The sequence below is a fragment of the Mesoplodon mirus genome, assembly GCF_964341445.2.
Source record: "Mesoplodon mirus genome assembly, chromosome: 6".
NCBI lineage: Eukaryota > Metazoa > Chordata > Mammalia > Artiodactyla > Ziphiidae > Mesoplodon > Mesoplodon mirus.
Genome location: NC_138982.1, coordinates 26,831,183 through 26,853,019, shown reverse-complemented (window position 1 = coordinate 26,853,019; position 21,837 = coordinate 26,831,183). Strand labels below are relative to the sequence as shown.

Here is a 21,837-nt window from a genome sequence, read left to right as displayed (position 1 = left end):
ATAGGTGGAGAAAAAAAGGGTACTTACAAGTGGATGGGATGAGCTATGACCTAAACTAGGCCTTTTGATAATATTTCCTGACCTAAAACAGTACAAGGTACTCCCCTGCATAATGTCTCCATAACCATCAAAACCAGCTTACACGCTGATAAGGAAGCCCTTGTTATTTCCATTTTGTAAATAAGAACACCACAGCTCTGTAAGGTTAGGGGCCTTTCCCAAAGTCACAGAGCAGTGAATGACAGATTTATTATTCATATCTAATGCTCCCAATTTTCTCCTCAGAAGGGGTCTGATTGATGAACTGCTAAGCTTTATAACATTGTGCAGTCTGACTTAGTGAAGCATGAGGGCCTGAAGACTGGGTCATACTGGGGACCATGATTCCTGCAAATGGGAATCAAGAAACCAGCACTCCGTATCTGATGAAATACAATTTAGGAAAAGGGACTCATTGTAGCAAAAGGCAGAAAAAAACCTAAGGATGAATTAGAAATCATGGAGGTATGAAACTTGATTGAGATTCCAGTTCTTCATACTTTATTATTAGAGCCAAAGGTAAGAAATTTAAATCACAAAATGCTCATATTATGCATGAAAACAAAATTTCTAGCATCATGTACCTTACAGCTTCCCGAGCACCCTGAACAGCCCTACAACTCTTTGATTCCAGGAGTCTGTGTGGGGCAACACAGCTGATTTCACAGTTGGGTTGCCTGCTTTCTACTGAGCCCTCGTCAGAGAGGACTGCAGCTTGTGGCAGCTCTGTCCACAGGTTAAAGGCTGCTTCTTCAGTGACAGCACAACATATGCAAATAACATCAAGCAAACAGCAGAGATGCTGGCCTCAACTACAGGTAAACTAGAAAGTTTCCAATTGCTCACATGTTAGAAAAGAACAACGTTTTTAAAGCCACAAGGGGACCTTGGTGACACCACAAGCCATGGAGGTGCCCTCAGCTAGGCTTCTAGCAAGCCCACAGCAGCCAGCAGGCTTGTAACAGGCAGAGGTGGCCTCAGAGTGCAGCGTGCTTCAACTTGACTGTGCATTTCAGTTACAACACAAGGTGTGCTTGTGAGTGGCAGTGACCTCAGCTGATAGCACATTGCCAAGACCCAGTAAGAAGGAGCTAAGGCAAGGATTCAATTCTAGAAAAGTGTTTTCCATGTACGTAAACCTTTTAGACATTAGGACATAAAACTTTTAAATGGTAAATTAATTCAGATGCCTTTTTGCTACAGAGCTTGGTAGTAGCTTTTAAACAGGGCTTACCCAGATAGGCATCACTAGGTCCATGGCCCCAAAGACACCTGCATCAGGGTGGGGAGCAAACCATCTGTCAGCTTCACTTGGCTTCACTTCACCACTTCATGTGGCTTAAGGATCACCCCCCCTACACATATCCTATGACTCTAGATGTTCTAATTCATTGGAGGAAAAAACTTTCACAGGAGGTAGTTTTCTGACTTGTAAGCAATTCCAAAGCAAGAAGCAATGGAACAGCTCCTGGGTATAGGATTGAAGGAGCCCACTCACAAAGAAATATTTGTAACAGGCTGTGATGTAACACCTACACTCAACTCAGTCCCTAGAGGCTTGAAGCTTAAAGATACAAAAAAATGTTTCAAGTTAATGCAAACTAAAGAGACATGACAACTAAATGCAGCATGTGTTTGTAGACTGGATCCAACCTAGATCAAGAAAAAAAATTTTCAGTATAAAAATTATTGGAGAAATTTGAATACAGTCTGTGAATTAGATAATAGTGCCCTGGTAATGACAATTTGCGGATTTTGAAATTTTCACTATGGTTGGGTTAATAGCATGTCCTCATTTTCAGGAAACACATACCAAAGTATTTAGAAGTAACGTGCATGGGCACGGGTATGGATGGGTGGGTAGATGGATGGAAAGATGAAGGAAAGGATAGATGTGTCAACCTTTAAAACAAAAAGATAAGTGATTTATCCAACAAAATCGTGTTTAGCTGGGAATAGCAGAGGAATTGCAATTCTGGTCATTCAAACTATGGCGAACCGTAGGCAAGTCTGGAGAACAAAAGAGAAGAGCATTAGTCTATAGAGGAAAGGAGAAAGTTGAAAGGGGCCGTTTTGAACAAAAGCTCATTGGAGGAGATTGAGAGTTAGGCACCATGGCAACTTCTCACTGAGTTGTGGTGGTTCCTCATTGGCTGGGTTGTTGCTGGGCAAGGGGAAAAGTCTTCCTTCTTCCTGCTGGGGTATGTGAAGCAAGCTTTTTCCTGCAGGGGTATGTGAAGTTAGCTGCAAAGAGCAGGCTGTGCATGAGAGCTTCCCCTTCACAGCTTCCTGACTCCTTTTGAATGAGGTTTTCCTTTATTCATTTTTACAGATGGGAGGATGGATGGAATTAAAGAAGACAGAGCTGGAAATTAGTTAAAGCAGCAAAAGACAGATTTTATCCAGGAATTATTGCAATAGGGGGAAAGGGACCTCAGTATAAAACTGGGCTCAATTTTGAATGAAACAAGGAAAAGAAGAGATTTATAACCAAGGGAGGTAGTGGCTGGAAAGTTATTAAGAAGAGATATCAGGGTAGGGGGAATTCTTGCTAACCTAACAGGAGTTTTTGCCAAAAGCAGGCCAAGGAGTAGAAGGACGTGCTCTCACTCCCTCTTGTGAGAACACTAGAATCACAACTAGCTGCTGGACAGTCATCAACAGGAAGACACTGGAACTCACCAAAAAAGATACCCCACATCCAAAGACAAAGGAGAAGCCACAATGAGATGGAAGGAGGGGTGCAATCAGTGTAAAATCAAATCCCATAACTGCTGGTGGGTGACTCACAGACTGGAGAACACTTATACCACAGAAGTCCACCCACTGGAGTGAAGGTTCTGAGCCCCACGTCAGGCTTCCCAACCTGGGGGTCCAGCAATGGGAGGAGGAATTCCTAGAGAATCAGACTTTGAACGCTAGTGGGATTGGATTGCAGGACTTCAACAGGACTGGGGGAAACAGAGACTCCACTCTTGGAGGGTAAACACAAAGTCGTTTGTGAATTGGGACCCAGAGGAAGGAGCAGTGACCCCAGGGGAGACTGAACCAGACCTACCTGCTAGTGTTGGAGGGTCTCCTGCAGAGATGGGAGGGTTGTTGTGGCTCACCATGAGGACAAGGACACTGGAGGCAGAAGTTCTGGGAAGTACTCCTTGGCGTGAGCCCTCCCAGAGTCTGTCATTAGCCCCAAGAAAGACCCCAGGTAGTCTCCAGTGTTGGATTGCCTCAGGTCAAACAACCAACAGGGAGGGAACCCAGCCACACCCATCAACAGTCAAGTGGATAAAAGTTTTACTAAGCTCTGCCCACCAGAGCAACAGTCAGCTCTACACACCACCAGTCCCTCCCATCAGGAAACTTCCACAAGCCTCTTAGATAGCCTCATCCACCAGAGGGCAGATGGCAGAATCAAGAAGAACTACAGTCCTGCAGCCTGTGGAACAAAAACCACATTCACAGAAATATAGACAAGATGAAAAGGCAAAGGGCTATGTATGAGGTGAAGGAACAAAACCCCAGAAAAACAACTAAATGAAGTGGAGATAGGCAACCTTCCAGAAAAAAAATTCAGAAGAATGATAGTGAAGATGATCCAGGACCTCGGAAAAACAATGGAGGCAAAGATCAAGAAGATGCAAGAAATGTTTAACAAAGACCTAGAAGAATTAAAGAACAAACAAACAGAGATGAACAACACAATAAATGAAATGAAAACTACACTAGAAAGAATCAATAGCAGAATAACTGAGGCAGAAGAACAGATAAGTGACCTGGAAGACAGAATGGTGGAAATCACTGCTGCAGAACAGAATAAAGAAAAAAGAATGAAAATAAATTAAGACAGCCTAAGAGACCTCTGGGACAACATTAAATGCAACAACATTCGCATTATAGGAGTCGCAGAAGGAGGAGAGAGAGAAAGGACTAGAGAAACTATTTGAAGAGATTATAGTCGAAAACTTCCCTAACATGGGAAAGGAAACAGCCACCCAAGAGGAGGAAGCACAGCGAGTCCCATACAGGATAAACCCACGGAGAAACACGCCAAGACACATAGTAATCAAACTGGCAAAAATTAAAGACAAAGAAAAATTATTGAAAGCAGCAAGGGAAAAATGACAAATAACATACAAGGGAACTCCCATAAGGTTAACAGCTGATTTCTCAGCAGAAACTCTACAACCCAGAAGGGAGTGGCATGATATACTTAAAGTGGTGAAAAGGAAGAACCTACAACCGAGATTACTCTACCCAGCAAGGATCTCATTCAGATTCAATGGAGAAATCAAAAGCTTTACAGACAAGCAAAAGCTAAGAGAATTCAGCACCACCAAACCAGCTCTACGACAAATGCTAAAGGAACTTCTCTAAGTGGGAAACACAAGAGAAGAAGAGGAGCTACAAAAACAAAAACAAAACAATTAAGAAAATGATCATAGGAACATAAATATCGATAATTACCTTCAATGTGAATGGATTAAAGGCTCCAACCAAAAGACACCGGCTTGCTGAATGGATACAAAAACAGGACCCATATGTATGCTGTCTACAAGACACCCACTTCAGACCTAGGGACACATACAGACTGCAAGTGAGGGGATGGAAAAAAGATATTCCATGCAAATGGAAATCAAAAGAAAGCTGGAGTAGCAATACTCATATCAGATAAAATATACTTTGAAATAAAGAATGTTACAAGAGACAAGGAAGGACCCTACGTAATGATCAAGGGATCAATCTAAGAAGAAGATATAACAATTATAAATATATATGCACCCAACATAGGAGCACCTCGATACATAAGGCAACTGCTAACAGCTAAAAAAGAGGAAATCAACAGTAACACAGTAATAGTGGGGGACTTTAACACCTCACTTACACCAATGGACAGATCATCCAAAATGAAAATAAATAAGGAAACAGAAGCCTTAAATGACACATAGACTGGATAGATTTAATTGATATTTATAGGACATTCCATCCAAAGACAGCAGATTACACTTTCTTCTCAAGTGTGCACAGAACATTCTCCAGGATAGACCACATCTTGGGTCACAAATCAAGCCTCAGTAAATTTAAGAAAATTGAAATCACATTAAGCATCTTTTCTGACCACAACACTCTGAGATTAGAAATGAATTACAGGGAAAAGAACGTAAAAAACACAAACACATAGAGGCTAAACAATACATTACTAAATAACCAAGAGATCACCGAAGAAATCAAAAAATACCTAGAGACAAATGACAATGAAAACATGATGATCGAAAACCTACGGGATGCAGCAAAAGCAGTTCCAAGAGGGAAGGTTATAGCTCTACAAGCCTACCTCAAGAAACAAGAAAAATCTCAAATAAACAATCTAACATTACACCTAAAGGAACTATAAAGAGGAACAAACAAAACCCAAAGTTAGCAGAAGGAAAGAAATCATAAAGATCAGAACAGAAATAAATGAAATAGAAACAAAGAAAACAATAGCAAAGATCAATAAAACTAAAACCTGGTTCTTTGAGAAGATAAACAAAATTCATAAGCCATTAGCCAGACTCATCAAGAAAAACAGGGAGAGGATGCAAATCAGGACAATTAGAAATGAAAAAGGAGAAGTTACAACAGACATCGCAGAAATACAAAGCATCCTAAGAGACTACTACAAGCAACTCTGTGCCAACAAAATGGACAACCTGGAAGAAATGGCCAAATTCTTAGAAATGTGTAACATTCCAAGACTGAACCAGAAAGAAATCGAAAATATGAACAGACCAATCACAAGTAATGAAATTGAAACTGTGATTAAAAGCTTCCAACAAACAAAAGTCCAGGACCAGATGGCTTCACAGGTGATTTCTATCAAACATTTTTGACAAGAGCTAACACCCTTCCTTCTCAAACTCTTCCAAAAAATTCCAGAGGAAGGAACACTCCCAAACTCATTCTATGAGATCACCATCACCCTGATACCAAAACCAGACAAAGATACTACAAAAAAGAAAATTACAGACCAATATCACTGATGAATATAGATGCAAAATCCTCAACAAAATACTAGCAAACAGATTCCAACAACACATTAAAAGGGTCATAAACCATGATCAAACGGGATTTATCCCAGCGATGCAAGGATTCTTTAATATATGCAAATCAATCAATGTGATACACCATATTAACAAATTGAAGAATAAAAACTATATGATCATCTCAATAGATGCAAAAAAATCTTTTGACAAATTTCAACACCCATTTATGACAAAGACTCTCCAGAAAGTGGGCATAGAGGGAACCTACCTCAGCATAATAAAGGCCATATACAACAAACCCACAGCAAGCATCATTCTCGATGGTGAAAAATTTAAAGCATTTTCTCTAAGATCAGGAAAAAGACAAGGATATCCACTCTCACCACTATTATTCAACATAGTTTAGGAAATCCTAGCCATGGCAATCAGAGAAGAAAAAGAAATAAAAGGAATACAAATTGGAAAAGAAGAATTAAGACTGTCACTGTTTGCAGATGACATGATACTATACATAGCGAATCCTAAAAATGCCACCAGAAAACTACTAGAGCTAATCAGTAAATTTGGTAAAGTTGCATGATACAAAATTAATGCACAGAAATCTCTTGCATTCCTATACACTAATGATGAGAAATCTGAAGGAGAAATTAAGGAAACACTCCCATTTACCATTGCAACAAAAAGAATAAAATACCTAGGAATAAACCTACCTAAGGAGACAAATGACCTGTATACAGAAAACCATAAGACACTGATGAAAGAAATTAAAGATGATACCAACAGATGGAGAGATATACCATGTTCTTGGATTGGAAGAATCAATATTGTGAAAATGACTATACTACCCAAAGCAATCCACAGATTCAATGCAATCCCTATCAAATTACCAATGGCATTTTTTACGGAACTAGAACAAAAAATCTTAAAATTTGTATGGAGACACAAAAGACACAATAGAGAAAGCAGTCTTGAGGGAAAAAAACAGAGCTGGAGGAATCAGGCTCCCTGACTTCAGACTATACTACAAAGCTACAGTAATCAAGACAATATGGTACTGGCACAAAAACAGAAACATAAATCAATGGAACAAAATAGAAAGCCCAGAGATAAACCCACGCACCTATGGTCAACTAATCTGTGACAAAGGAGGCAAGGATATACAGTGGAGAAAAGACTGTCTCTTCAGTAATTGATGCTGGGAAAACTAGACATCTACATGTAAAAGGATGAAATTAGAACACTCCCTAACACCATACACAAAAATAAACTCAAAATGGATTCGAGACCTAAATTTAAGATCAGACACTATAAAACTCTTAGAGGAAAACATAGGAAGAACACTCTCTGACATAAATCACAGCAAGATCTTTTTTGATCCACCTCCTAGAGTAATGGAAATAAAAACAAAAATAAACAAATGGGACCTAATGAAACTTCAAAGCTTTTGCACAGCAAATGAAACCATAAACAAGACGAAAGGACAACTCTCAGAATGTGAGAAAATATTTGCAAATGAATCAACGGACAAAGGATTAATCTCCAAAATATATAAACAGCTCATGCAACTCAATATTAAACAAACAACCCAATCCAAAAATGGGCAGAAGACCTAAATAGACATTTCTCCAAAGAAGACATACAGCTGGCCAAGAAGCACATGAAAAGTTGCTCAACATCACTTATTATTAGAGAAATGCAAATCAAAACTACAATGAGGTATCACCTCACACCAGTTAGAATTGACATCATCAGAAAATCTACAAACAACAAATGCTGGAGAGGATGTGGAGAAAAGGGTACCCTCTTGCACTGTTAGTGGGTATGTAAATTGTTACAGTAACTATGGAGAACAGTATGGAGGTTCCGTAAAAAACTAAAAATAGAATTACCATGTGATCCAGCAATCCCATTACGGGCATATACCCAGAGAAAACCATAATTCAAAAAGACACATGCACCCCAATGTTCATTGCAGCACTATTTACAATAGCCAGGTCATGGAAGCAACCTAAATGCCCATTGACAGATGAATGGATAAAGAAGATGTGATACATACATACAATGGAATATTACTCAGCCATAAAAAGGAACGAAATTGGGTCATTTTTTGAGACGTGGATGGATCTAGAGACTGTCTTACAGAGTGAAGTAATTCAGAAAGAGAAAAACAACTATCATATATTAACGCATGTATGTGGAACCTAAAATAATGTACAGATGAACCAGTTTGCAGGGCAGAAGTTGAGACACAGATGTAGAGAACAAATGTATGGACACCAAGGGGGGAAAGCCACGGCGGGGCGGGGATGGTGGTGTGCTGATTTGGGTGATTGGGATTGACATGTATACACTGATGTGTATAAAATTGGTGACTAATAAGAACCTGCTGTATAAAAAAATAGATAAAATTCAAAAGAAAAAATTCGGGAAGTAAATACAAATCAATAATAAACATTTTATAATAGCTATCAAAAAAAAAGCAGGTCAAAGTTAATACATCATATTTGGGGGATGAAGAATTTCATCAGATATGGAGGGTAATCAGATATCGACGATGGGAGGATTCTCTGTAAACTGACTTAGCAAGATTCTTGCTAAAACTGTGCAATGCAGGCCCAGGAAGGACAGACACAGAAGCCCAAGATCAAAACCTAATTGAGAAAAGGGTTCAAAGGAGCCTGACTAAAGTTCAGTCAAGGAGCCTCCCTCTGTCAATAGATGGGTGAATAGACAGATGATAGATCAGATAGATAGATAGATAGATAGATAGATAGGGACATAGATAGAGACATAGATAGAGACATAGGTAGGTAGATGGATGGATAGATAGATAGATACGAAGATAGATGGAGAGAGAGATAGGTATGTAGGTAGGTGGATGGATGGATGGATGGATAGATAGGAAGATAGGTGGATAGATAGATAGATAGATAGATAGATAGATAGATAGATAGATAGAGATAGGGAAATAGATAGACAGATAGATGTAGAAGTGCTTGTAAATGTTCTTTGGGAAGGGCGGGGATCCCCGATCTGTAGCATGTGTTGGTTTGCTTAGTGTAAATACTCTCACTGTAGCTGGTTTCAGGCTACCAACATGGGGTCAGGGACACAGTGCTGCGAAGAAATGCCCATAGTTGACCACAGTGGACAGTAAGAGCAGGCTCCAGCCCACCCCTGCATAATTCTTTGTGCTACGTGTGCAAATCTTCTGTAAGTCTAAAATCATTTCAAAATAAAAAGTTAAAATTTTTCACATAAATTTCCTATAAAATAAATGGATTACAAAACTTTTTCCTAGAGATTGGGTAAAGCAATCTTTTGAACCTTAGTTCTTTTTTTTTTTTTTAAGTAACAGTAGACTACAGAATAACCACAATATCTAAGTTAAAGAGTAATTTTTTTAGACTAATAGACAAAAACCAAACAACAAAATGTCAAGGTCTATCACAGAGAAATACGGGTAGAATACATGCTATTGATCATTCAATTCATCAAGTGATATTTCTGAGAAAGCTTCAGTCACGGATTCAACCCACCCTGGGGCTTTCCTGATGCACAGAAAGGACACGCTGGACAGGGCTCCCACTTCCCCATCACCATCCGGATCTCATCCCGCCCCGGCATCACATTTGTATATCAAAGAGCCAAGGCAGCGGCTTCCCTGGTGGCGCAGTGGTTGAGAGTCCGCCTGACGATGCAGGGGACGTGGGTTCGTGCCCCGGTCCGGGAGGATCCCACATGCCACGGAGCGGCTGGGCCCGTGAGCCATGGCCGCTGAGCCTGCGCGTCCGGAGCCTGTGCTCCGCAACGGGAGAGGCCACAACGGTGAGAGGCCCGCGTACTGCAAAAAAAAAAAAAAAAAAAAAACAAAGATCCGAGGCAGGAGGGAGGGAATGATTCAGCACAATTTGCTACAATAACTCTCTAAAGCTACATCTAACAGTGTGGTCAGCTGTGTCCTCTTCAGAAACTCTAAGGACAATATGCTTTTCTGGCCATAAAAAGATGTGAAAAGCCACCAGACATCATGTCGCTGTTGGAAGTCAAGTTTTTATTCCCAAAATTCTGCTTGTAATTAAGTCAGTTTTCCCCAGATGCTGACAGAAACTTAAAAGCCCATTAAGCTTCAGTTGTGTCACAGTGACACCTAAAGAGAAAAATAACAAAATGTTGAAAGCAAAATTTTGTGAACCTGGTATCACAAACCAGACTTTGAATATCAGGCCACCCACTCAAACACATAGCATTCTTAAGCATACTAAACATGACAAACTTCCAGCATCATTCTGAGCTATATCTTTGGTGAGCTTAAAGGTTAACTCCAAGTGCTCGGCAAATTCTTTGGTGCCTTATAGGAAACAAGAAAATAAAGTTTAAAGTCCAAGATCTAATTTATTAGCAACGCATCCAGGCATATAAGCCCTACCACAGTGATTGCTGAATTATAATATCTAAAACCAGAATGGACTGAACATTTTAGATGAACATGGATTTAACAATTCTTTGTTGTAAATGAATGAACACCACAAAGATCACATGGCTGTTTTGCACTTGGTCCAGTCTGCGTGTTGTAACTCATTCAGAACATTTCTGATATTCTCAACGCAAACTTCTCCTCTGTGATGTTTTTTTGATGCAAGATTCCATACATTTTCAAATTCATCCTTGGAAAGCTTGACACCAATGTTACATAATATCTCTGCAATCTAGAGGAAAAAAAAAACTTTCAAAGTCAGGCTAATATTTATGTGTTTTTCAGTTTGTATTTTTTAAAATATCTTTATAATATCTAAGACTATGGACATATATCCCCAAAAAAAGATGTGAGGATGTGTGTGTGTGGTGGGGGAGGAGGGCTTATTATGTATAATAAGCCAATATTAAAATTCCAGTACTTTCAGCTCAGGAATCATTTTGCTAATATGAATGAATATGAGCGTGTTCAACTCTACTAGCCAATATATAAAATTACTTTCAACTCCAAGTGTTTCTGTTTATTTTAAAGGGAGGTGGCCAAACTCAAGCAGAAAGGGTAAAAGAGTTAAAGATAGAAGACCTGCTGGATTTGATTTCCATCCCAGTCACCTCTTATGTATGTTATCTAGACCCCTTGCATATTAGTTTCTCTTCTTTAAAATAAGAATATTTATGAGACTTCCCTGGTGGTCCAGTGCGCTTCCACTTCAGGGGGCACACGTTCGATCCCTGGTCGGGCAACTAAGATCCCACGAGCCACGTGGCCAAAAGATAAAGAACATTTATGGAGTGTCTCTAACTGGCCTGTTGTAAACTTTAATTATAGCTGGGGGTGTGCAAATGTCGGAGAGATAGTACATGCACGAGTGAGTGAGCAGACTAAAATCTGAGCATATTGAAAACCAGCAAACTTTGGTTATTAGCCATCTCTCTTCAGTGATAATTAGTAAAAGAGATAAAGGGAGGGGGGAAACATGCTTTATATGTCCCAGGGAAAATATAAGAAAGGAAAGATAAGAACCAGTAGTGGGAAGAAATATTAGAATGAGTAGAGGGAAGAAAAGATTTGAAAAAAAAATGAAACTAAATTTAAAAGAGGAAAGACATTTACTATGAAGCATACAGGAGGGAAGCAAAGAGGGAAATGGAAATAAAGGTTAGACAGTGAATAGGAAAGCCAAAGAAATAGAAGACCTGCAGAATACCTCTATTAAACTAAATCTTAACAATTAAAAGTTCCCCTAGATATGATGTGCCTTGTGGGAAATTAACAATATAATCAAATACACTTGAAATTCAGGAGAGCATGCTGTCAGCAGCAGCAGTTACGCAGCAGAAGCGCCTCAAGGCGCCCGTGCATAGTTGTTATTTTCCTCCACCCAGTGACAGGTAAAGAAAGCCCCTGTGGGGACTTCCCTGGTGGTCCAGTGGTTTAGACTCCGCGCTTCCACTGTAGGGGGCTAGGGTTCAATCCCTGGTCAGGGAACTAAGATCCCGCATGCCCTGTGGTGCAGCCAAAAAAAAAAAAAAAAAATGTCCCTGCAGAGTGAAGCCCTGAGGTTCATTCTTGGGCATCCCAGCCCTTCTCCCCTGCTTCCTTCCCAACTCTTTGGGAGGCATTCCTACCCTCGTTCAGCTTTCCATCCTCATGTATTGATTAGCTAACACTTTTACAAAAACCCATCTATTCTCAATGTGACGTTATTACTCCAACCAGGTCTCTGGGTTCTTTTTTTTTTTTTTAATAGAATTTATTTTTTAGAGCAGTTATAGGTTTCTAGAAAAATCGAGCAGAAATTATCTAGAGTTTCCGTATGCTCTATCACTTGCCCCCTCTTTTCCCCTGTTAGTAACATCTTGTATTAGTGTGGTATATTTGTTACAGTTGATGAGCCAATATTGATACATTATTGTTAACCAAAGTTCATAGTTCACATGAGGGTTCAATCTCTGTGTTGCATAATCTATGGGTTTTGACAAATGTATAATAACACGTACCCACCATTATGGCATCATACAAAATAGTTTCACTGCCCTAAAGATCCTCTGTGCTACACCTATTCATCCTTCCCTTTTTCTCTCCAACCCTCTGGCAACCATCGGTCTTTCTACTTTCTCCATTGTTTTGCCTTTTCTAGAATGTCATTTAGTTGGAATAGTATATGTGCAGGCCTCCGGGTTCTTACTTCCTACCTAGAATTATGAGATAAAGGATGACTTCCTAGTTAAAAGAATTTTAGGCATCAGGAAACAAGGAGCTTTTTGTTTCTTTTGGTGGCCCTGAAGCCCTATTTCATAGGCCCTTTAGAGTGACTGTGGGAAGAGAAAATAACAGTCTGCGAAGGTCTCTGACCCTCTGGGGTGGATCCTGGGTTCCTTCTTTGGGACCAGCCAGCAGGCATCTTCCTCTGAGTTTCTCCCCTCCTCTCCCCCCACCTCAGTGGGAATGAATCATTGGAATGAATCTGTTACTAAGTTTGCAAGCCATCAACCCTGCCTGTGAAGTCCCAGAAGGCATCACACGTCTGTTCACATTATTTCTAGCTCTGGATCTGAAAGCTCAAAGAAGCAATTGCTCCCTTGATCACAGCCTGCTTTCCACAATGGCAGATCTAGACAGGCTGCTCTGACCAAGACCTGCCGTTACACCTCGGCCCTCAGAACCCCAATGGCTATTCTGGCCTAGCCAGTTGCACCTGCCTTATAACCAACCTAGGAAGAAAATCACCTGGGCCATGAAGACCATGTTTACCGAGCGAAAAAACAAGATACATGGGCTGCCACATGGCAACGGGACAGAACTTTTTAAATCAGTGCTTGTTGTAGATAATCTGAGATAGCAGCTCATAAGGATGGCAGAGTGGCCCTCCTCAAACTTACTCTTTGGTTTCAGAGACCCACGACCACAAGGGTACTTACACAAGGAAGGGATTGAGCCTCTTTGCTTTTACTCAACGAAGAATAGTGTTGAATATTTTAGGAAAACAGTTTTCTTTTTATACATAGGTCATAGTGAATACATGACGTGAGTGAGTGTAATGCTTCTTCTGTAATGCTTCTTCTGTAATGCTTCTTATTAGAGTAAATTCTACGTCAAGAATTGTACCAAATATCACAACCAAATTGAACATTATCCTCAAGAATCCTAATGGGGGGGGGATGTGTGCTCCTGATGACTTTTGTAATATACATGCTCAAGCAAATAAACGTTTCCACCTTTGTGTGTCGTTGGCCTTTCAACCCTTTTGAAATCACATGTACCTCTTTTTTGGATCTGGTCTTGAAGAAGTCTCTTTCAAACAATCCTTTCTGGCCAAAGATGGTAGGATGCAGCAATGAATAGGCATTTCCCTCTTCACCATAATTGGTTCTGTCACTGATGCGGCGAATTCGGGGGGCGGGAATATCGGACCGAATGGTTGGAACACCGTAGATGGGATAACCTAGGACATGGATGGGGGAGGAAAACAGACATTCTAAATACAGCCGCCACCAACCATGTGGCTACTGAGCACTGGAAATGTAGCTAGTCCAAACTGAGCTGTGCTCTGAGTGTAAAATACACAATTTCAAAGATGTAGTACCCAAAAAAAGAATGTGAGACATTTAATTAATCATTTTATATTGATTCCTTGTTGAGATGATAGTACTTTGGAGATACATATTGTATATCATATATATATATCTATTATTAAAATTTTTTTTCCTTTGTCTGCGCCACGCAGCATTCAGGAACTTAGTTCCCTGACCAGGGATTGAACCTGGGCCTCAGCAGTGAAAGCACCAAGCCCTAACCACTGGACTGCCAGGGAATTCCCAATATACTATTAAAGTTAATTTCACCTGTTTCTTCTTCTTAATGTGGCTACTAAAATTTTTTAAATACATATGACACCAGCACTTCCCTGGTGGCGGAGTGGTTAAGAATCCACCTGCCAATTCAGGAGACACAGGTTCGAACCCTAGTCCAGGAAGATCCTGCATGCTGCAGAGCAACTAAGCCCACGCACCACAACTACTGAGCCTGTGCTCTAGAGCCCGCGAGTCACAACTTCTGAAGCCCACGAGCCTAGAGCCTGTGCTCCGCAACAAGAGAAGCCACCACAATGAGACGCCCACGCACCCCAGTGAAGAGTAGCCCCCACTCGCCGCAACTAGAGAAGGGCTGCACGCAGCAAGGAAGCCCCAACGCAGCCAAAAATAAATAATAAATTAAAACAAAAAAAAATACATGCAACACCAATTGTATTTCTATTAGGGAACACTATTCCAAAGCAAGTAGCTAGCTCTCATCGCAACAGAATGTAAAGCATGTCTATGAAATCCAGTTAAGAAAAATATGTAAATCCTTAATCATGGCCTTAGTCCAAAAAAGGGATCTTAACCAATATAAAAGAGTCTTCTAAATTCATCATGCTTGATATTGAGATCTGGGCAGTTATGGGTTGAACTGTACCCTCCCCAGACTTTTATGTTAAAGTCCTAACCCTTAGTACCTCAGGAGGTGACCTTATTTGGAAAGAGGGTCATTGCAGGAATAATTAATTAAGATGAGGTTATACGGGAGAAGGGTGGACCCTTAGTCCAATATGACTGGAGTCCTTATAAAAAGGGGACATTGGGACACAGATGCTCACACAGGAGAACATCAGATGAAGATGAAGGCAGAGATCAGGCTGGTGCAGCAGAAGCTGAGTAGCACCAAAGACTGCTGGCAACCTCCCAGAATCCAGGATAGGGCCTGGAGCAGATTTTCCCTCACGGCACTCAGAAGGAAGCCACCCTGCCAACACCTTGACCTCGGACTTCCAGCCATCATGAGATGATCAATTTCTGCTGTTTAGCCGTTCAGTTTGTGGTATTTGTTATGATAGCCCTAGCAGACTAACAGATGGGGAATAAAGATGTAAGGAACCGTTCTGTAAGAGCTCTTCAAATTTTTGAAGGCAAATCTGTTTGTAGCTAAGAATCACGTGGTTCAAAAGTCTCCTAGCACTTGGTGAAGTCTGAATTACGACGAGGTCTAACATTCCGGGTTCTGAGCTATGATGGTTTCAGTTTCACTGATAAAGAGAGAATCATTTTACTTAGGTCACCATGAACACTAGTTCAATTCAGTCTACATTTATTGAGCCCTCCTGGGTGCTTAGAATACAGAACTGAATGAAAGGTCCTGGGCTTTGAGAAAGTTAGAGTCTATTAGGGGCTGGGGGACAATGCAAGGACAGACAAAGGATACTCCCCTTCTGTGTTTGTTGATCCTTTTAACACTCAGCAAATAATGTGACATACTCACAAGTAGAAGGAACAGCGCCTACAACTGCACTGATCTCCGAAGAAGTGGTCTTGTAGTGATTAGAAACTTTATCGCTTGGCCTCAGAAGTGTCCGCAGAGTCTTTTCTGAGCTCCCTGGCTCTTTCAAGACAATATCTTCAGGCTTTATCAGGAAAGCTGGTTCAGATTCTTCTACATTAGCCTCAGCAGGGTTTGCACAATCTGGTTTTCCACCTTCAAGCAAAGATGGAAAGGGGGAAAAAAAAAGTACAGGACAAAGTTAATACCTGGTGCTCACCCTGTAACAAGATGAGTTTTCCCATTTAGTCTCTTCTTGCTGGTGGAAACAGAGGCTGAGCTGGTGTAGACCCTCCGCTGACACCAGTCGCCACTGTGGAAGCACAAGTTCAGTCCAAGGTCATACACCAGGAAATCTGAACAAGGTCTAATGTTTCTGCTCACCACTGCGCTCATTTTATGCTAGAATAAAGCTTTTAAATCTGAAACACCAAATGAAAACTGAGAACTTTTTTTTCTTTCCTCGTTTTTAAAATTAGAGCCTATTTTCATATTTGACTTGAACTACAGGATTACCAGAGTTGTTCCTAAGACTGTGCCCTGGGGAGGGACAGGAGAAGAAATATTTGGAGCTGTAAGTTCCACACATACCTGATGGTGGTAGGGAGGGAGCCCCCATGCACTGTGACATTTGGAGAGGCGACGAGAGCTCGCTGTGAGCGCAGGAACCGATTCTATAAATAACTCCCTTCCAATCAGTGTATAAGAGAAAAACCCTGTAAGAGTCTGTTCTCTTTTGCAGATTTACTTTGCTGAGTCAGTTCTGAAGTTGAGGAGGAAATTCCTGACACAGCTTTTTCATGGAGCTGCTAAGTACACAGCTAGCACTAGGCGGCACTGTGGTCTCTCGAGCGCTGGAGGAACTCAAGGTGCTGGGGAAGGCCCAGCACAGGTTACACAGGGGAAGGGTGCCCCAGTGCCCGATCGGGGTGGCAAACCAGAAAAGACAGGCCCATCTAAAGTCTGCACCCCCCGACTCAGCCCCTGCCAATCGCTGCCGTGAAGGCGTCGGGCCCAGTGTTTCAGACCCTCTGGACCCACTCCCTGCACCCACGGGTTGGTGGGCGCAAAATGCAGAAATCTGGACCAAGTATGAAAAATAGTTTCTCAGAAAACTGCTCGAAAGCCCCTGCCTTAAAGGACGCACCCCCTTTTCTCCAGCCGTCAACAGTAAGATGGAACTTGATATAAGAAAATTCCTGGCAATACATTCCCGAGTCCCTTCTGACTGACCCACCAGTCACTGTCTTAGAAGAAGAGAAAACCTCAGGAACTCCATTGAAAATGGCTGCTCAAGTCAGGACCCCCCAACCAGGAACAATTAGAAGAACCACCTGGTTTGAAAGCAGGCTTTTGTTTCCCCCACTGCTTCATGAGTTGTACCAAGAAAGAAAATACCCTGTCACCCTCTATTTATTTCTGAGAGAACTAGGGTAGACTTGTTTTCTATAAAAAGCTTCATTAGGTAGAGAAGATCCTCCTGCTCTCCTAGTGGACAGCAGAGAAAAGCCATCCCAGAAACTGGTAAGGGCTCCCGTGGTCAATAAAGCCCCAAGTGTGGTACTGGCTTTGCGGGAATAAAAGTGAAAACAGAAGTATCTTCACGTTTTAGAGGAGAAATATTCCAAGAGGAGATAAAAATGTAGACAATCTTTCAAAAGTTAATCGTCTGTAAGAATCAAGATTTGAAAATTAAAGCAAACGAGGTATCATTATATAACAACTAAATCACAAGAATGTTTGAAATAACAGTCAATGTTAGCAAGATTGGAGTAAAACCTTCTCACCAATGTGACTGATAAAATTGCAAATTGGTACAATCATTTAAAAAAGCAAAATGGGGCTTCCCTGGTGGCGCTGTGGTTGAGAGTCCGCCTGCCGATTCAGGGGACACGGGTTTGTGCCCCAGTCCGGGAAGATCCCACATGACGCGGAGCAGCTGGGCCCGTGAGCCATGGCCGCTGAGCCTGCACGTCCAGAGCTTGTGCTCTGCAACGGGAGAGGCCACAACAGTGAGAGGCCGGCGTATCGCAAAAAAAAAAAAAGCAAAATGAAAGAGAGAGTTACTTCTGGGACAAAAATAACATTCATAAGAAATGAGATATAATTAGAAACAGAAAGCTTTCTGAGAGATGATAATCATTATAGCGTCACCCATATTACTTTTAAAATATCTGGAAATAATCTAAGTTTTAAAAAGTGAGGAAATGGTTTAGTAATTCATAATACCTCGGCTTAAGGGAACTGAAAATGAAGTTTACAGAAACCATAAAGGTATCTCTTCATTCCATAGAAATTTGAGAGCTAAGTTTTTTTTTAGCCAAATAAAAATGATACAGTCACCGTGATTTTAGCTATTTTAAAATATTTCCATACATGGACTTCCCTGGTGGCACAGTGGTTAAGAATACGCCTGCCAATGCAGGGGACACAGGTTCGATCCCTGGTCCAGGAAGATCCCACATGCCGCAGAGCAACTAAGCCCATGCGCCACAACTATTGAGCCTGCACTCTAGAGCTCGCGAGCCACAACTACTGAGCCTGCGTGCCACAACTACTGAAGCCTGTGCGCCTAGAGTCTGTGCTCCACAACAAGAGAAGCCACCGCAATAAGAAGCCTGTGCACTGCTACGAAGAGTAGCCCTTGCTCACCGCAACTAGAGAAAGCCTGCATGCAGCAACAAAGACCCAACACAGCCAAAAATAAAATTAATTAATTAATTAATTTTAAAAACAAAGAACAAGCTTATAAAAAAATTTCCATATGCACACACATATGTATATATGGTTAGTGATGCAGGAAGATAATGTGTAAACATGAAGATTTTTTTTTTTTTTTTTTTTTTTTTTGCAGTACGCGGGCCTCTCACTGTTGTGGCCTCTCCCGCTGCGGAGCACAGGCTCCGGACGCACAGGCTCAGCGGCCATGGCTCATGGGCCCAGCTGCTCCGCGGCATGTGATATCTTCCCAGACCGGGGCACGAACCCGTGTCCCCTGCATCGGCAGGCGGACTCTCAACCACTGCGCCACCAGGGAAGCCCAACATGAAGATATTTGAATAAAAGTAAAGACTATGTTTTTCCTTTTCTTAAAAAATTTAACAGATCAAATTCTATTTTACAGTTGACTTTTCCTGGGGTAGGGGAGCTAATTTCTCTAAGAAAATGGTTTTCAAACAGCTTTCTGAGGAACTCTCTTTCATATTTTGGGCTTCTGTGTAAATTGTTTTCCTTGTAATTGTTTTCTTTTGAATGAGTAATACACGGTTCCAAACTTAAAAGATACAAAAACATAGATTGAAAAGTGAGTCTCGCTGCCACTTTGACCTTCAGCAACAAGTGTCCCCTCCCCGGAAATAATAAATGTTATCAAATTCTTTCCTAACCTTCCACAGATATTCTATGCATAAAAAAATATATATAAATAAATTTAAATATATAATTTAAATATACTAAATTATTTAAATATTTAATATTTAATTATATAATATTAAAGTATTTAAAGCAAATATTAAAGTATTTAAAGCATTTAAATTTATAATATTAAAGTTGACAAGAGTCAAACTCCTAAGAAAAAGAAAATACTAAAGTCCATTTAAGAATTCAGCAAGCCTTCAGAAATTAAATACCTTTAATAATGACCCTCTCTTCATACTCTTTAAGGGGGGTTTTATCTTTCCAGTTAAGAAAATTTGCAAATTCAAGGTAGTTAATCAGCCCGTCGTTATCCACATCACAGTATTCAAATAGCTGGTCCAGGAGCTTCTCATCTATGTGCACACTGGCCTGGTCACACGCTTCCCGAAGCTCAGCTTTATCTATGGCCCCATCTCCCTTCTGTTAGACACGAAGCAAAAAAAGATGACGTGAGCATTGTCTTCATGAGCAGAGTGGGCAACATCTGTTATTTCCTTTAAGAAAAAAAGAAAGCGCTCTATCACATAAATTCAAAGAATCGGTCCCATTTTTCACATAAGGAGAGTCAGATATTAAGCGAGATTGGTCCCCATCGTGTCCATCTGATATGTGCTCGGTAATTTCAACCCTGGTTGGAGTGGAGTGTGGCTCACAGCCTTTGTTCATTTTAATATCTTTCTCATTAAATCATGTTGTTTACACTCGAGTTGAGCAGGCCTAAGCATGATTCATGCTTGACATTTCATTTGACCAATGTTGTGTACTTTTGACAGCTTTCTGCAATTTTCAGTGCTTTCAAAGTTGGTGTTCCAACTAGGCAGTCAGGGACTTCCCTGGTGGTCCAGTGGTTAGGACTCCACACTTTCACTCACGAGGGCCTGGGTTCAATCCCTGGTCAAGGAACTAAGATCCCACATGCCGCGCGGTGTGGGAAAAAATTAAAAAGTTAACTGGGCAGTGATTGTCCTACACTCCATTGCCTGGTAAAAAGAAGAAATTAGGGAAGTGGCTGCAGGCCAAGCACAGAGAGTGGATTCAAAGGCAGCTGCCCCTGGATATTAACACTCCCGTGGACAACAGGATTCACTCAGATTCATCCTGGAAGCGGGTGGAGGGGAAGTTTCCACCCCTTTCAGACAACAGTTAAAGACAGAAGCACCTATGCTGAGCGTGAAAGGAGGGAAATTTAGAAAGGCTCTGGGCAGAACCCAGCTTATTCACTTGCAGGGTGAGGGGCCGGAGCACATAATGCTTGTTAAGGAAGAATGGCCAGAGCTGGGCATCTTACCACTCAGCCCTACTGCAGCCCGTCAAGCCAAACTTAGATCCATCCGAGATGACAGGGAAAGGTCCCAGTGTTTTCAAAGTGGGTGCCAGCTGCTATAAGGGAGCTCTGGCCCTCTCAGAGAGATTTCCCCAAGATAGTTAAACTCCCAAGGGAAAACATAAATGACTCACTAACAATCAGCTCCCAGGCCCAGGGTTGGATTCACAATGCTGGTGAAGGCAATCCCCTTGAGAACAAGAAACTGACCCAGTGAATTCTAGATAAATTCCTGCAGCCAGACCCATACGCCTGGAGAATGTTCCTAATCCTCATGTTGAAACAGAATGAAAATTTAAAACATATTCTATGGACAGGGAGCTGCAATGCCCTGGATTAAAGTAGACTGCTTTATGAAAGTCTCTGCTGCCAGCCCAAGTCAACCAAAACTACAAGCCCCACAGACCTAACTGAAAAGCAAAGGGGGGGTGGTGGGCTGTTGAATCGAGGGTCCCCAGATCTGAAAAAGATGGTGGCGATAATGAAAGAAAGCGCTTCTTATTCACTGGGTACAGAGCCACTCCTGCCTCTGCAGCCTTGACGTTTCCCTCCCCCCATACCCCAACCTCAGCTGTTCTAAGGAGGACTAGGTATGGGACAAGATCTCCTTGTCCCCAAGGGGGATCACAGGCCACAAGTATCTGTCCCAATATGTTGTGGAACTTCAGGGGGGTGGAGACTGAAACTACTACGGCTTCATTGGCTATGGGTGCCAAAGTCGTCACCCTATTGAGTGTGCAGCAGGAAGAGATGTCAGGAATCAGCTGGTGGCCTTTGGGCAGGGTTTGTTCAAAGTGGAGAAGGAAAGTTAACAATATATTATTTCTGTGGCTTCCACTGCTGGATGTGTCAATTGGTACTGATGCTTTCCATACCTATCTTATGAATGTTCAGGCACTTATGATCAAGAGAAGCCACATGGAGAGAATGCTAGTACCTTTGGGGCCCCTCAACCCTCATGATCCCTTTGAGCTGCAAGTCTCTATGAATAATGATTTCACCACGTAGAGCCGCTGGGCCTGGTTCACTAACCTGAAACACAATGGTCTTCACTGGTCTGCTGTTCCTTTCAACCTCAGTAAGAGCTAAGGACCAAAAAAGGGCATAGTCACTCTACTCAGTGGGCAGAACTCAAGGTTATTCTCACAGCTCCGGCCAATACTGCCATTGATGAATCTGTTATATTTTTACTGACTCTTGGA

At 41.5% G+C, this 21,837-nt stretch overlaps 1 protein-coding gene across 1 annotated transcript in view; it reads right to left on the bottom strand.

Annotated features, from left to right (window-relative positions):
- Positions 1-10,597: 10,597 nt before the first annotated feature.
- Positions 10,598-21,837, bottom strand: part of EFHB (EF-hand domain family member B) — a gene marked incomplete at both ends in the record, with an annotated part of 40,556 nt that continues 29,316 nt past the window's right edge. Inside the window, 4 exons of the mRNA XM_082624857.1 lie at positions 10,598-10,771; positions 13,803-13,984; positions 15,838-16,050; positions 19,524-19,731. Coding sequence (XP_082480983.1) covers positions 10,598-10,771; positions 13,803-13,984; positions 15,838-16,050; positions 19,524-19,731 — 777 coding nt within the window. The remainder of the gene's footprint in view (positions 10,772-13,802; positions 13,985-15,837; positions 16,051-19,523; positions 19,732-21,837) is intronic.